Below are 16,861 nucleotides of genomic sequence, written 5' to 3'. Positions count from 1 at the left end.
CACAACAGCTCAACAGATACAGCACAGCGAGAGAGGAAGAGCGCTCCTCCCTTCATCCACCCTCTGCTAACTGCTAGCCTCCAGGGATGTGTTTCCTGGCACAGCTCCCTAACTTTTCAACATTGCTTAGGTCTGCACAAGACTCTGGAGCTTGCTGAAAACCGACCCATGGTGGCGGTGTCCAAGAGGCTGGTGTCTTCTCATACAAATCCCCCTAGGAGCACAGGCAGCTGGCAGAAGAGGGTCTATGGAGGGGGTTGAGCAGTAAGGGGCACAGTTCGTTTCTTTTCTGGATGCCAGGACTGGGTGGAGAGGGGCTGTGCTGCTGCCAGGAGAGCAAGAGAGAACTGCTGTGCCCTGGGAAGAAGGACTCCCAGGCTTAGTACCTTCCCCCGGAAGATTTTATGGTCGTGGTCGTGGTGCATTTTTTGATAGACGAGGAGGATCCACCCCCGATGCTGCCTCCGCCACAGCTGAAGCCTCTTCCACTTCCAGAGGAGTAGCCACCGCTGACTATGCCACCTCCGCCGATGCAGCTGCCTCCAAACCCGCCTCCTACCATGCTGCCTCCAGAGATGCCTCCTCCACCGATCCCGCAGGGTCCTCCGATCCCGCCGCCTCCAATAGGCCCGCAGGGTCCTCCGATCCCACCGCCTCCTATAGGCCCGCAGGGTCCTCCGATCCCAATAGGTCCTCCGATTCCAATGGGTCCTCCCATCCCGCAGGGTCCTCCGATCCCACCTCCACCGCCAATGCCACCTCCGAATCCACCTCCGAATCCACCGCCTCCTCGGCCTCCAGAGATGGTGGTCCTGCCCACCACCGCTGCAAGGGAAGCACAGGTCCGCTGTCAGTCAAAGGCCAGCCCATGAGCCCCACAGGGACCCAGGCCCAGCAATAACCCACATGGAAGGGAGAGGCAAATACTTACAGACATTCACGTTGGACCCTTCGGACATCCTGTGAGGGGGAAGGAACAGAGAGGTCAGTCAACAGTGAAAATAAGTCCTGCTGTCACAGAGACGCACCCAGCTAGAAAAGTCACCCCCAATGCAATTTCTGAACATCTAGCCTAGTTCACTTCATACCCCCTTGGCCAGATCCACCTGGGTACGGCACTCACCTGCACTCCTCCCCTTCCAGCAGCTTCCTGTACATGGCAATCTCTATATCCAGGGCGATCTTGACATTCAGCAGCTCTTGGTATTCCTTCAGCAGGCGAGCCAGCTCCTCCTTGTCCTTGTGCAGGGCACACTCGAGCTCTTCCAGCTTGCACCTAGCATCCTTGAGGGCCATCTCACCCCGCTCCTCAGCCTCTGCAATGGCTGCCTGCAGCTGTTCACACTGAAAGAGAAGGGAGATGTCTCAGTGTCCTCTGTCATAGGCATCATCAAGGCAAGAGCTGGTTGGAACAGGGGACACAAAGAGGGTCCTCCCAAAAGTAACACCAGGGGAGAGGTCAAGCCCAACTATCAACCGTTTTTGGGAATACAAATGGAAATTTGTGGCTGAAACAGAAGTCAGGAAGGGTCAGTCAGAAAGTTCGCACCAAATCTCAATTTGTTTTACCCAGTTTGGACACTTTTTGCTAAAATGTCCATTAAGGGAACACCTTTTTTTGCAGGGGATCAGTTCCCTGAATTTGCGCTCAGATCAGCATGCGCAGAGGCCAGACTGGCCGCAGCAACGCCGACAGGCTAGAAACCATCTCTACTCCCCCTGCCAGTACTCCCAAGCCAAGATGAAGGAGTAGCTCCCAGGCCTTACCTGCTTCCTCACGCTCTCGATGTCACCCCGCAGTTTTTGGATACACCGGGTCAGCTCCTGGATCTCTTGTTTGGTGTTGCGCAGGCTTTCCCCATGCTGTCCAGCTGTGGTCTGCAGCTCTTCATACTATACCATAGGCAGAATAAACTCATTAAACATGAACCCCAAACAAGCTCTTGAGCCCCTTTGGGAATTCATAGGTGCAATTTGCTCAGCTCTGGGGATTGGCCCTTCTGTGGGAAAACCCACAGGCTGCGTACTATGTGCTAAGGCCCAGTGATACCATCCTGCATCTTGGGGCCTCTGCAGAATGCCTGCAAAAACCTGTGGGAGGCAAAGACTATTTGGGGAGTGATACCTTTCACTGGCCAACGGCATGGTTGGATTAAAGTTAAACAAGCTTTCGAATGCAAGACATTCTTCATCAAGTCATGTAGAAATATGATCGTGGGTGGGTGTAGCAGGAGCTCCTACATGGATACCTGCACTTCAGACTAAAAGGGAAGGTTTTCTATGTGTATTTCTCTGCAAATGAGCAGCATTTGTCAATCAGCAGCAAGCAAGACTTAGCATCTCGGCATCGTTCACTAACGAATTACTCACCCTGCTCTGGTACCAGGCCTCAGCCTCAGCTCTGCTGCTCCGAGCGATCTCTTCATATTGGCACCTGATTTCATCAATGAGGCTGTCCATATTGAGATGTCTGCTGTTATCCATAGACACAACCACAGACAAGTCGCGACTTATTGTCTGCATCTGAGCCAGCTCCTGCAAAGCATCAAAGCACGGGTCAGCTCTGCTGAGCATTTCATATCTGCTTTTGCTCTGCTATACTGCATTCCCACTGTTTTGAACTAGACCAGAAATATCTTGTTGTAGATTCAAGAGTTTCAGAGGACAGATCTAACTTGCAGCACAGAGATCACAACAGCTAATTTTCCATGTTTTTATCACAATAGCTCTGGCGAGAGCTGGTCAAAAAATTCAGCTTTATTGCCAGATGCCCAAGAGAAGGGGGAGCTCCTTACCTCCTCAAATACGTATCTCAGGAAGTTGATTTCATCAATCAGGGCTTGCACCTTTGCTTCCAAGTCTACTTTAGTCATGTAGGCACAATCCACATCCTGAAGGAAAGATCAAAGGGACAGAGCATTGTTTAGTTGCCCACAGGTCACCGAACATGCCAGTCTGTCACACACAGAGAAACCTCACTGTCAAAGCCCTAAAACATATGCACGGCTGTGGGGAACATGAATGACACAATGATGGCTACCAAAAAAATACCTCCAGAGGTAGTTTTGTTGACCATATATGACCATATATGGGCATCTGGTTTTTTTGGACACCTTGCAAATTGGGTATCCTAGTCACGGCCGAGTAGGTCATACCAACTCCTTACTCAAGGAGTTTGAGTCCTGTCTCCAGCTGGCATATCAACTCAAGATTTTGCTTTGCAATGGATGTAGTTTCATTAAAGGGGGAACCCATTGGGCTCACAGTGAAAGCCTCCTCCCAAGCTCTTTCAGTAATGGCATCACTCACCTTCTTCAGCACCACAAACTCATTCTCGGCACTCGTGCGCCTGTTGATTTCCTCTTCATACCTGTTCAAGGTAAAGAGACAGGCTAGGCTCATCTCATCTTTACTGTCTGCATCCCCAAGAAACCAAAGTATGTAACAAAGGACACAAGCCAAGTGCAATGTGAACAACCTAGGTATCTAGGTGGGATTTGTATACATAAGGTTCCTACATTTGGTATGAGGTGTGTTTTTGTAAATAGGTCTTGAAAGTGAAAATTCACCGATCAACCCTCATTGATTTCTCATGAGAGAAGAGTGTTCATGTTTTTTTCTGAATGTGGAAATCTCCCTCCCTGCAGTGACATTTCTAACCTGTTAGACTACAGCTGCTGTCAAAAAGTTAATACGTGAAGAAGGCCCTCCTGAAGGACCAAGCATATTGGAGCTGGAGTGTCTGCAAATGGTTTCTTTTTCACTTACTTGTTCTTGTAGTCTTCAACGTAGCCTTGCATGTTCTGTAGTTCTATCTCTAGCTGTCCCCTTTGACTGCAGATATTATCCAGCCGCCTTCTCAAGTTTTCAATATAATTTTCATAGAGGGCACAGAGATCCTTTCTTGGCCCACTGGGGCCTTGCTGTTGTAGAAGTTCCCACTTTGTGGACAGAACCTTATTTTGTTGCTCCAAAAAGCGGACCTGAAACCAAAACAGATAGATGTATACATCGTTCCTACTCTGACTAGGAAGAACAACGGTGATTCAAGCATCCTTCTGGATGGTAAAGCCAAGGATGTTGCTCCACAGGGAACAGGTGGCTCAGGTGGTACTACCCAGGTTGACCTGTTCTTCAGATTCAGAAGCGCTGAAGTTTCAGAATTGGGCTGAAACTTCAAAGCAGGTTTGGATACATCGGTAAAATGGCATAGATTGGGAAAGCTAAATAAGAAAAATTTCTACCCAGACTACAGGATGTTTGCTCCCTGCCTTTCAACTACTTGTAAAAGCAGATTGAGATATTGCAGATGCTTGCAAGTTAGAAGTACCAGTGCTTGGCAACAATAATGTTTCTTGCACAAGAACCCCAAACCTTCTCTTCCCCCAGTCAACCTCATTCCATATATGTGGTGACAACAAAAAAGAAGATACCCCCTGGCAATCACACAGACCGTAAATCAATGCTCTCAATCAAGAAAAACATGGTAGAACAGAACTGATGCTGGGGAAATTTTTTTAGGTTCCAGGTCATCAAGAGATCTAGGCAAGAGTAAGTCTGCTGAAAACCTGCACCTAGAGAACACAAATTAGTGGGCCCAGGGTTTGACTATACAAAGGTAAAATCACAGATTTTGAAAATGAAATGAGACATTACTAAGAAGTATTCATCATTAAGCCAGAGGATAGAAGCACCTGAGAAGATGTGTATACAAGAGCAAGACCTGCTAATGATGTAATACCTTCAACCTGATTCACTAGAGGATCCTACAGTGAAAGCAGAAGCATAACTTGGGGTCACAAAGTTGGCAGCCAGGACATGGCAGACATTGCTTTTGGTCTATGCCTTTGGCTGAGCCATTCAACCCTTTCCCTAATGCATCCAGAGTCAGATGGTCAGGCCCCTGCTTTCCTTCCTCACCTTGTCAATGAAGCAAGCAAACTTGTTGTTGAGGGTCTTGATCTGCTCCTTCTCATGATGCTTCACCTGCTGGATCTGGGGGTCAATCTCCACATGGACTGGCCTCAGGAGGCTGGGATCCACCTGAACGGGTTGGATGCCACCAGGAAACCCAGGACCGTATCTCCCGGGTCCAAAGCCACCACCGATACCACCTCCTCCAAAGCCACCTCCAATCACTGGTCCACCGCAAATCACAGGTCCACCGCCAATCCCTGGTCCCATGCCACCACCACCGAAGCCACCTCCACCAAAGCTACCTCCACCAAAGCTACCTCCACCAAAGCCACTTCCCATGCCTCCTCCATAGCCACCTAGTCCTCCTCCAATGCAGCTTCCTCCTCCAAAGCCACCACCTCCATAACCCATTGCCCCGCCACCAAAGCCAACACCTCGGCAGCCATATCCTCCGCCATAAAACCCAGAGGAAATCCTTCCGCTTCCGCCTCCGCCATAGCTCCTGCTGCTGAAACCACCACACCGTCCACCACCTCCATAGCCCCGGGAGGAAAATGAGCTGTAGCTGCTCCTGACTTTGCTCCCCCCTCCACCACCGATGGCAGAGCGTGAGCTGTAGCACCTTCTGCCACCTCCGTAGCCTTTAGTATATGTCTGAAGAGCCATGGCTGCTCCTCCCAAGCTGAGTGTCAAACAGAGAGGAGGGTCACTGGAGCTGTGCTGCAAGGAGTTGAGTGCAGGGAGGATGGAGGAGAGTTCCTCTGACTCCAGGGCTGGAGATGCTCCCTTTTATCTGCTCCAGGAGTTGGGCTGGGTTTGCATGGGCGTTGAGGAGGATGCCAGGTTATTGTCTTCCTGCGCTTGGCGTGGCTGACAGATTTTCATCTTCAATGTGCCAAACATTGACCCTACCCTGAGACACACCCTTGCAATGTAGAAGAGGGAGAGAAAAAAGGAGGGCTCATGCAACATCCACCCAGTGGTAGCAAGCAGTGTATGTTTTAATGGTCTCTGAGGAGAGATTTCTTTCAATGCAACATATCTTTTTTTTCCTCCTTCTACCATTTGCATTACATGGTTCCCCAGTTTACCTGTATCTTTACCTGGATCTTCCACTACAAAGCCCCATGGCAGGCTGACATTTTAGTACATGTGAAGTTATAGCATGGCTTTCACAACTGCTGGAACACACCTATGATTACACCCTAAAACTGCTTTCTACATGGAAAATTGCCCTTGGCTTCTGAGATCATTTCCCAATCTAGCTGAACGGATTGCAAATCAAAGGGACTCTGAATCTTCTTGGTATTTAAATTTAAGCAGAGAGGCGGTACCTGTGTTCTTCACATTGGAGCTTTCCTAAAACCACCGTCTGATGGGAGCTCTTTTCATGGTTGGGCTTAATTCCAGCCCAAGGCAAACCCTGGAATCTGATAATGTTGATTGTCTGGTGTCTTGAACAAGCTAGGTATCAGCACAGATAAGAGATATCCTGTACAACATGAACAGCAAATCTTCTTGTCCTACAAGCTATTCTTATGGCTAAAGCAAATAAGCAACGCAGAGACGCATCGCATGAGAGACCAGGACCTTTTAGCCTGTGAAGAAGAGTATGGATGGGCAGACACGCAGAGAGACGATATAACAACTAACGTAACTGTTTGAATGCGATAGCTAGATACGTAGATACAGGCATAGTTCTTCTATCACGAAGATGCTATCTAAACTGTAAATAGTTCAGTTATGAAGCCTGATAACTGTTGTATCCGGTTGTTGGCATGGGCCCATGCACCCCTGTTGTATCAGGTGCCCTAGCTTATTTAAGATACAGAAAGAGCAAACACTGCTTCTAAAGTATCGTGCAGGGATCGTTGGAATATTATTTACCAAATATAACTTTGGGATAATTTCACCAAGTTTCACTATTTTTCAGTGAGTCAGTGATTTTTTTTTTCTCCCCCTAGTATCCAGACAGCCTCAGTAAGCAATAAACACCATAGGGGAGAATTTTTGTGTATGGCTGAGTTGTTCGTTAGCCCAGGTATTCGATGTTGAAATCCTTTAGCATCTAAAAATGCAGAGGGACTCCAAATGGGATTTTCAAAAGCTCCTGTGGCTTTGGCACCTGTACATCCCTGAAAATCCCACCGTGCACTGAACTGCATATTTAGCTGTTCAAAGCCCTTTAAAAATCCGGTGTATTGTCAAAAGCCAGTTAGGCAGCACGTTGAAGCACATGTGCCATCCACTTCCGAGGACGCTCAGCACGTCTAAGTGCTTAGCAGCCTGTGTCCTAGTTTCAATAGAGACGTCACTCCTTCAGAAATTGTCTTTTCGAAGTTAGCCCTTCAGTGCTTGTGACGATCTTAGCCGAGGGCTCCTTGAAAGTGCAAAGAGCTCATGTCAAAACAGGCTGCATGTGGGCAGAAAATGCCAGTTATCTCTGCCGCCTGGAAGGAGAGGGCCTTCCCTGTAAGTAAGCAAAAAATAAAATATAAGCACCGCAGTCTCCGTGCCACACTGGCACTCCAGCTTTGTGATGGCTCAGATTCATTTTGCTGTAATAAACCGGAGCCCAAAGAGCTTGGAGGTGCTGTGGGGTTGCATATACAACCAGCAGTGGGTTTTCGCTCTTCCCTCCTTCGGGATTGCCAAATATGGAGTTTTTTTTCTTGTAGGGAAGGCGAGTCGGTTTGAAAATCTCAAGTCCCAGCTGCTTTGCAAGGGCAAAGGAGTTGTCAACTCAGCAAAGCGTGAAGGCGCTAGCTGCAGTCAGTGAATACATTTAGACAAACATGTGTGTTGGGTAACAGCGGTGTCTCCAGGCAAGCTCACCAAATTAAACTGTGATTTTAATATCATCATCTGCCCGTTCAAACCTGACAGGCAGCTCCAGCATCACACACCAAAACACCGCGGTTGTATCAGGCGCCCTAAGTGAGGAGAAATGCACAGGCAGAAATGCTGAGAAAGCTGCTGGAGCTGAGAGACGTGATTCTGGGAAGAGTGACTTTCCTGAAAACTCAGCTCCGGGTTGACGAGACCTGCTTGCCGTCTCAAGCAAGACCTCTTCCCTGGCCGGTCCCTGCAGCTACAACCCCCTCCGCCATGCCGCCATGCGTGCCATGCAAGCGGCACGGCCCACCTCCCATCTCTTTCCAAGCTCCTTGCAAATATTTCCACCTGACATACAGGGAGGTAGGTGCAGGGAGTAGCATTTGCTTTCAGACATCTCCTGAGATCTCAAAGCCGGTGTTTCATATTCATCAAGATCTAGCACTCGCTCTCTGTCGATATGAAACAAAGACTGTCTCTGGGGCTTGTGCCACGCTCACCATAGGAACTGGCCAACCAGGCAGGTAAAACGCTAACCTTGCCAGCATTAAAACTCCCCTGGATTTTATCTTCTCCCAACCTCCTACCCAAACAGCATATGGATTTTCTGCTTTTTATTCCCAGTATCCTGGGAAAAAAAAACTGCCATGAAGTCGACAGATCTCCGGAGCGGGCAACACAGTTCTCTTTGTGTTGGATGACGTTTTCCACTTGACACTTTTTTTTTTCTGCCAATAGATGACATCTTTGTCAAAACGTTCATTTCTGCAGGAAATATCCATATTTGTCACAAATAATTCTGGTCAATGTTTGTGAGTTGGCCAAAACAATCCTGGAAAACCAAAAATATTTTATTGACCCTGAATGTTTTATTGCCCAGGAAATAAAATGAGTTTTACTCTAAAAACAAAAAACCAAAAAAACCACCAAAAAAAAAAAACTTCAAACAGTGCTCAGGAAAAAAAAAAATGACCAAAATCATTTTCATTTATTTTCCAGGTGAATTTTTATGGGCGTCGGGAGGGATAAAAGCATTTCCTGCCCTGATCTATTTAAAGCAGTTTGTCAAGTATTTTCAGCTCTTTGGATGAGATCATATTTGCTGCAACATGAAACCCTCAGCCAAAAACCAAACCAACTCACTGCATTCCTTTCTGAAAAGTTTAATGAGATTTGTCATACACCAAAGAAAAGAAACTCAAATAGCCAAGGAGAAGTTGTTCCACAACTCTGGGGAGAAACTACACCTAGCATTGCCTGCAAACATTTTACACTTGCTTATATGCTGGTGAACTGATATTAGCTCACTGCAGAAAAGCTTTGCATCAGGGAGAAAGCCTCATCTGCTGGGAATATCTGTCACTCAGAATTTGGTATTCAAAAGGGACCAGAGCCTCCTCAGCTGGTGTCAACCATTGGCCACAATGCAGCTAAATGGATTTACACCAGCTCAGGATCCAGCCCCAGACATTTAAATCGTCGATCCATTTAATTTACTTTACAGAGCATAATGTTAGGGTGTGGCAGAACAGCAGCGATGGTGTCTTGCTGCAGCTCAAAAGCATGAGTTCAAGCCCCCCTCTAGACTTTTTTCCCCTAGATATTGCCCCCCCCGGGTTAATCAAATATCATCAATTGGCCCCAGATGGACTTCTAGCGTAAGCCCCTTGAAGTCAAGGAGTTGCAACACACAGGTGCTTTTAATCTCCCTGGAGAAAGCTTCCAAAAGCATGTCGAAGTGATTTTGGATGCTGCAAGGTTGGGTGCTTCCCCAGAGACACAGGGCAAGGGCCTGGTTTTCAGATGGTTCTTCTGAAAATCAGGACTTTCTGGCTGTGTCCAGATGAGCAGCGCTTGAAATCAAGAGTCGGTCCCGGCAGTGTCTTGAGGAAGCTGTCACCATCCGTGCTGTGTTTCTGGGAGGAAATATCTAGCTAGGAATTGAACTTTAAGGTGTCTCCTTTGCACATCAGGGTTGGGTTGCTGGCTGACCTGGGGCTACCAGATGCTCGTGCACAGCTCCATGGCCTAAATCCTCCTGCTCGCTGATGTGGACACGGTGGTCTTTTTTAGGATCGTGCTAGATCCCCCCCCAGACCCGTACCCGCCTCCTACCAAGCACAGTCCCCCGCCAGAGGCTGCCCCACCCCCGCCCACATTGCAGACCCCTCTGCCACTTCCAGAGCCAAAACCTATTCCAAAGCCTCCGCCACCGCTGCCTCCTCCAAAGCAAACCCCATGTCCAAATCCACCTCCGGAGGTGCTGCTGCTGCCCACCACGGCTGCAGAGGAAGAGGAAAGGGAATGGTCAGACCCGACATGCAACCCCAACCCAACCTAGCTCCCGAGGGAACAAGGGGAACACGCACGGTACTTACAGATGCTCACAGCACTTTGGCAGTCTCCAGACATCCTGTTAAGGAACAAAAGGGGAAGAGGTCACTCACCCGGCAAAGCCATTCCCCTGCTAGAACCAGCCTTTCATCGAGACCTCCTCCGCTAACGACCTTGGTCAGCTCAGAGAAGAGCCGGTCTCTTCCTTGCGATTACTGTCGGGGGACTTTTGCCCCTCAAAGCTCTCCCAACCCAAGTGCCGTGCGTGCATTCACAGTAAAGGACAACTGCCATCCCCGAGGAGCTCACCAACTCAACCGGGTAGGGCAGAAAACAGATCTCTGCTATTTTGATAACTGCAGAACTTCCTCCAAAACCAAAACCTGAGCTACAACAGCATCTTAATATAGCGGTATAATATGCCTGCGCCCTTTTTAGTCCCCAGAGAGTCCAGAGCACCCCTAATGGGGTCGTTTTAATAGGAGAAGCGCAATATTCTCTAAGGACAAGATTCATTCCAGCTCTTAGGCTTAGATGCCGAACTGTGTTCCCATTCCTTGCTTGGGTCTCTCAAAAGCAATTCGTGCAGAAGGTGTCCTGCTCCTGGCTACTTTTTTTGTGACTCAGTGTCAAGGATCAGAAGATGAGGAGTTACAAAAAGCAGATGCGATACAGATTTTCTCAGACTTGAACAGCATGGAATAGAGTTGCATTTAGGCACCCAAGTCCACTCGGCTACTTAATACATGTCGAGCACCAAGTTTTCCCACTGCCACTGCCAGGACCAGGGTATGGTCCTCTTCACGTTGCACCCACCTGCACTCCTCGCCCTCCAGCAGCTTGCGGTAGGTGGCGATCTCAATGTCCAGCGCCAGCTTGACGTTCATGAGCTCCTGGTACTCCCGCAGCTGGCGGGTCAGCTCAGCCTTGGCCTTCTGCAGGGCGGCCTCCAGCTCGGACAGTTTTACCCTCGCATCCTTGAGGGCCAGCTCCCCGCGCTGCTCAGCATCCGCGATAGCAGTCTGCAGATGTTCACACTGCAAGGCAAACGCAACATCTGCTGAATCTGGCTTAGAGTAGCACAAAAATCACACTGTCATCAAAACAACACATTTGGGTCTCAGGGGGCATCACAGAGCTTGTCTACATGTCACCATGTGATGCTGCTTCAGCGGCATAGTTGGTGACCACACGTAGACCCACATGATTAGGCTTAGATGCCTAACTGTGTTCCCATTCCTTGCTTGGGTCCCTCAAAAGCAATTCATGCAGAAGGCATTGCCGTAGCACATCACTATGTCACCATAGGGCAATGTGTAGATGTGCCCATAGACTTTCAGCGCCAGGTTTCCCAGCTGCTTCTCTGGAAGCATGAGGCCTTTTTCTAAATGAAAGAGGAAATTCTCCCGTAAGTCCCATGCCTCCATAAACTGGGGCCTTAACAAATATCAAACCACACGGAGCTTGTAATAAAGTCATGAGGATGGCCTCCACTGCAGTCACTGCTCCAGAAGGACAAAGTACACCTCTAGAAGGACAAAGGAAATTGCAGCGGAAACTAATTGCTCCTCAGTGCTTAGCTGTGGGTTAGCTTATCAGCAGACAGACAGGCCTCAGGAAGATTGCCTTTCATCATGAGCCTCTTCCAGGTCACGTACCCAAAACCCCAGGCCCTCACCTGCTTCTTCACATTTTCGATCTCCGCCCGTAGCCTCTGGATCATCCGGTTCAACTCTGAGATTTCAGCCTTGGTGTCTTTTAGGCTGTCGCCATGCTTCCCGGCTGTGACTTGCAGCTCTTGATACTGTTGGTCAGAAACAAGACAACCACCTCATCAGCTCAAGGGTGCTCCCCTCACAGCAGACCCCTACCAGCACTCAGAATATATCCACGCTGCCATCCGAGTGCACCACGGGGAGACATGAGCGCAACTAGCTCTTGGTAGCTTGCCCATGCTCGTGGGCTAGCTAGACTAATGCAAGCATGGATATGTCTAACTCCACTAGAATCACACCTCTGGAGACACTCACTCAAAAAGGATGGTGTCCAAGGGTGTCCACTCCAATGAGGGTGACACTCCAGTGCTGATTTATAAAGGATTTATAAAGCCTCTTGCCTTTTGTGCACTGTGCTTCAGCAAATCCTAGTTGAGGGCGCGTGTATTTTGGGACCTGCATGGTTTTCTCATGCTTGTGGCTGGCAAGGAGAGAGCAGAAGGGGCTACCTGAACTCAATGGCCTCCAAGAGCCCTTCTGTGGAGCAGCACTGGGTGGGGTGGCCTGGGCTTCGCTCCCCTGCTTACCCAAACTATGCGCCAAATGCTTTAGCATCAGGTGTATTGTGATGACAAGAGCAAGAGTGGCCATCAAGCCACATTATACAGGCTCCTTTCTGCCTACACGCAAATAGCCGCTGCTATTGCTTGGACCTGCTCAGCCACACTGGCGTTAGGAGGTAACACGGAGTTCGGCCAGGCCTCAGCTTTGATCAGAGCTGGACTCAGGAAGACTGTGCATTTCATCTGTGGATGACAATAACTATTCTGCTATGGGGGACAGCACTGGCTTTCTATTTGCTTTTCTGGAGCAAAGAGAGAGGATGGCTGGTGGCTCCCAGCTCCGTATATCCCTGGTATGTGGCATGCAGGCTCTGCTCCCTGCTCTCACTGAAGTCAACCACAAAGGCTCCCAGGGACTTCAATGGTGTGGGATCAGGACCAAGGCACGTCGTGACTCACCTTGCACTGGTACCAGGACTCTGCTTCAGCTCGGCTCTTCTGAGCGATCTCTTCATACTGAGCTTTCACCTCAGCAATGATGCTGTCCAGGTCCAGGTCCCTGTTGTTGTCCATCGACAGGACCACGGATGTGTCAGAAACCGTCTGCTGCATCTGTGAGAGTTCCTACAATTCACGCAAACACGGGCTTTAGACTTTCTCATATCGCATGCTCTCCTGTGGCTCAGCCCCTTGCCATTTGGGACCCTCTCCCCTTCTAAGGATCTTGGCCTATGGTTGGTGAATCTTCAACTGGACACACATTCAAGAGACCAAATTTCAGAAGCCCTCCCTGAAAATTCATCCCCTTTCAAGATGTCTGAGATCCGGCATCCAAAAGTCACCAGCACTGGAGCTTACCCAAGGGACGTTTAAGTGATTATTTGATCACAGAAATTTCCTGGGGAAGACAGTGCTAATAGCAGACAGCAGCAAAAGGCAAAGCAGGACCCAACATTTGGAAACCAAATGCCAGACCTCTTCCAGAACAGAAACAGGCTAGAAATAAAGCGCAGTCTTTTTAGCAGGGAGATCAAGCAACTACTGGGATAATTTGTCCAAAAAAAGGATTCACTATTATTTGACATATTTAAATCAAGAGCGGATAGCTTGCTAAAAGAGATGTTTTTGGTTAAACAACTGTAAAGGCCTCCGCGGAGAAAATTCTGGGCGAGGTTTCTTGGGACTGTGTTATTAAAGAAGTTGGATTAGAGCATTATCATTTCCCATTTTGGCCTTAAAATCTCACGTGCTTTGAAAACAGGCCCTCAGGCTATTTACTTTAGAGATTCCCAAGACATAAGCCCTATCATACGCAATGAAAGAAGATGTATTTAAAGGAGGAAAAATGCATCAAAACACCTTCCACCCAGCTCTCTGATAACCCCTGCCAGCCCTGCCAGCCAACTCCCCAGTCCCACCGGTTAAAAAGACCATGAACTCCTTACGGCATCATAGAAACATCTCAGGAAGTTGAGTTCATCTGCCAGGGAATCTAATTTTGCCTGCAGCTCCACCTTGTTCATATAGGCAGCGTCCACATCCTAAAAGAGAGATGGGAAACAGTGAACCCTTCCATTTACCGCAGGCTCTCGCAGGCTAAGAAATCAAGGAACAATGCTTGAAAAAACTGGATCATCCACAAAAAAATAAAAGCTGCAATCAACTGATCTGGATAACAAGGAAAGTTTTTGCACCTGCTCCGGCAGCAATGTCTCCAGTGTTTCCTTGGGCTTTCCCTGAATATAAATATGTTTCCACCCCTTTGTTTTCCACCTGGATCGGGAACTACTACATGACGAAGAAATGAATGACAACGATAATGCGCACCTGAACTAAGGTGAACATATGCAACGTTGGAGCAAACTGGCAGAAACCATAAAACCCTTCTCCTCTTCTATCAGCCTGACAGCAACTCTGTTCTTACTCTTGTTCTGTGCCAATTAGGGATGGCATCAATTCAAATAGTTCCTCATTCCCAACATTGCCAGGCCCTTATGGCTCACCTTTTTCAGAAGCACAAAGTCATTCTCTGCAGCTGTTCTTTTGTTAATCTCCTCGTCGTACCTGCGGATCAGAAAGAGAGACACTGAGTCCTTGGTTTAAAGGGGGATGATGCTGCCTTGAGCGGGGGACTGGACCGAATAGGAGATGCAACTGAGCCATAAGCAACTAATAATCACTTCCTTACTTGGTCTTGAAATCTTCCACCAAATCTTCACAGTTTTTCAACTCTAGCTGCAGCTGACTCTTCTCACTGGCCAGAGCATCAACCTGTTGTCTCAGGTTATTGATATAAGCCTCAAAGAGTTGGTCAAGGCTCCTGCCATGGGGCCCGGTTCCATGCCCCTGTTCCTGCAAAAGCTTCCACTTGGTCTCCAGCACTTTATTCTGCTGTTCTAGGAATCGGACCTATCAGCCAACAGAGAATAGATGGGAAAAAAGTCACAAAAGCATAGAAAAGTAGGGCTGCAGGGGCCCTCAAGAGGTCACATCTAGTCCAACCTTGTCCTCAAGGCACCAACCCTGCAACCCTGGTTCATAATCCTATTGATTAAACAGGGAACAATGTGCTTCCAAATACCTGAGAGGAAGAACCTGGGTTCTTGTGCTTCCAAGAACCAAATACCTGGGAGGAAAATTTCTTCCCACCCCCACACCTAAAATTCCCTACCATAAGCAAGAGAGATTTCAAATGCTGATCGTTCTCCTTTCAGAAAAAGTGCAGTAGCTTTCTGTGACAAACAGATCAGGAGGATCCAGGTCAGTACTGTTAGTTCTGGCAACGGACAGTGCCAATCGCATGGGAAAAGACACTTTGCTTAGTGAATCATCATAAAACATGGTTCAATGTGAATGGAGGTAGCAGTCCAGGTTCTAGAGCATGGATCGTAGATTCAGGCACAGGAAGCGTGGCCTAGATCTGGCATGGACTTTTCTTCTCCTTTCTCTCTCTCTTTCACCATCCTGCCTATTTAGAGTGTTAATACCACGGGGCCAGCACTGCCCCGACAAAGCGTTTGGACAGTGCCTGGCACTATCAGGCCCTGGTCTCACTTGAGGTATCTAGAAGCTATTGCAAGTTCAAGTCACAAGAGACTTTGTTCTCCGCCAGCGAGAATAAACTGGAAACCCCTCTCCTCCTCTCACCTTGTCAATGAAGGAGGCGAATTTGTTGTTGAGGGTCTTCATCTGCTCCCTCTCCTGGGACCGCACTTTCTGGATCTCTGGGTCAATCTCCAGCTTGAGCGGTATCAAGAGGTTCTGGTTGACGGTCACTTCTTGAATGCCACCAGGTGGGCAAACGGGAAAGCTGGGGCCACCCCAGCCATTGAACATACCTCCAGCCCCATCGCCGAAGCCACCGCCAAAACCACCCCCAGACCCGCCACCAAAGCCACCACCAAGCCCACCATAGCAAAACCCACCACCTCCTCGGCCACCAGCCCCGAAGGCTCCACAAGCACCACTGTTTCCACTGAATCCACCAACGGAAATCCTTTTACATCCACCCAAGTTATAGAGGCTCCTGCTGCCAAAGCCGATGGGGTTCCGGACAGACCCTCCACATCCTCCACGGGACACGGCACTGAAGCTGACTTTGTTCCCACCCCCCAGGCAAACAGAGCTGGAGCTGAAACCTCTGCTACCACCAGCAAGGTTCAGACCACAAGACTGGCGAGACATGATCCCAGCACGGAGCAGAGAGGTGACCTCAGGGGTACTGCAACCTGAGGCAAGTCCCAAGGCAAAAGAAGTCAAGTCCTTCCAAGAACGGTGGCAAGAATCCTCCTTTTTATGTGCTCCAGGACTGGGGTGGGTGACAGGGGAGTGGAAAAGGTGCTCATCAGTTTATTGTATTTGTGGGTTTAGGTGTACCTGGCAGCCTGCCCACCCCTCCCCCTCCCCTTGCTAAAATGGCCTTCCCTTCAACACACCCCAAAAAGCTAAAAAATCCCAGTTATGTTATTGTAGGTGGTGAGAACTCTCCTTCACCTCAAACTGCCTGTGTTTCAGCCCTGTCAACCCAGAATAGATCTCCTTTGGTTCTTATGTTGCTGACAAATCCTTACAAGTTCCTCAACATATTTTGCCACACCACTCATTTTTTAAGCCCTTTGGCAGGCAATTGTTTGAGCAAATACCACGTAATACCCTGACTTCTACAAACTTGCAAACACGCCCAGGGATTACACCATAAATCAACTTTCTACTTAGAAAAACATTGACTTAACTTCCCAAATACTCATTTTGCAATTGAGGGTGCATGGCCAACCCAGGTGAATTAAGAGTCTTGGGGTATTCTTGGTCAAAAAAAAAAAAGCAAAATATGTAACAATCAGTCACCAGAAAAGAGAATGTATAGTAGAAATGATTTTAAACTACATATGAAAAATGTCTCTAAGCAGTAGATGCTGGAGAACCATAAATAGGCTTGCAGGCAGATGAGGATCTGGATTATCCCCCAGTAGTCCCATTTTCTATTAAAATATTAGGGCA

At 48.4% G+C, this 16,861-nt stretch overlaps 2 protein-coding genes across 7 annotated transcripts; both read right to left on the bottom strand.

Annotated features, from left to right (window-relative positions):
• Positions 1-379: 379 nt before the first annotated feature.
• Positions 380-5,687, bottom strand: LOC149860893 (keratin, type II cytoskeletal cochleal-like). 6 transcript variants are annotated; one of them, XM_090054243.1, is made up of 12 exons: positions 5,337-5,687; positions 5,250-5,273; positions 4,921-5,138; positions 3,769-3,983; positions 3,310-3,370; positions 2,796-2,891; positions 2,371-2,535; positions 1,768-1,893; positions 1,130-1,344; positions 1,019-1,059; positions 748-825; positions 380-579 (listed from the first exon to the last, which is right to left on the bottom strand). In XM_090054243.1, exons 1-12 carry the CDS (start codon positions 5,581-5,583, stop codon positions 380-382), a joined length of 1,686 nt encoding a protein of 561 aa, XP_089910369.1. In that variant the 5' UTR covers positions 5,584-5,687. The 6 variants fall into 6 exon arrangements, with proteins under 6 accessions (XP_089910369.1, XP_089910368.1, XP_089910367.1 ...); XM_090054242.1 differs by lacking the exon at positions 1,019-1,059 and adding an exon at positions 932-960 and having other exon boundaries at positions 380-639; positions 742-825; positions 1,124-1,344; positions 4,921-5,687; XM_090054241.1 differs by lacking the exon at positions 1,019-1,059 and adding an exon at positions 932-960 and having other exon boundaries at positions 380-654; positions 1,124-1,344; positions 4,921-5,687.
• Positions 5,688-8,805: 3,118 nt separating this feature from the next.
• On the bottom strand, positions 8,806-16,214 carry LOC149860892 (keratin, type II cytoskeletal 4-like). Its single transcript, XM_090054256.1, has 9 exons — positions 15,512-16,214; positions 14,553-14,773; positions 14,368-14,428; positions 13,810-13,905; positions 12,824-12,988; positions 11,765-11,890; positions 10,903-11,123; positions 10,131-10,165; positions 8,806-10,034 (listed from the first exon to the last, which is right to left on the bottom strand). Exons 1-9 carry the CDS (start codon positions 16,046-16,048, stop codon positions 9,781-9,783), a joined length of 1,716 nt encoding a protein of 571 aa, XP_089910382.1. The 5' UTR covers positions 16,049-16,214; the 3' UTR covers positions 8,806-9,780.
• Between the last annotated feature and the right edge of the window lie 647 nt (positions 16,215-16,861).

This window comes from Crocodylus siamensis, chromosome 6 (assembly GCF_052110815.1).
Source record: "Crocodylus siamensis isolate JL-2025a chromosome 6, ASM5211081v1, whole genome shotgun sequence".
NCBI classification, from domain to species: domain Eukaryota; kingdom Metazoa; phylum Chordata; order Crocodylia; family Crocodylidae; genus Crocodylus; species Crocodylus siamensis.
This window is presented reverse-complemented; position numbering and strand designations above follow the sequence as displayed.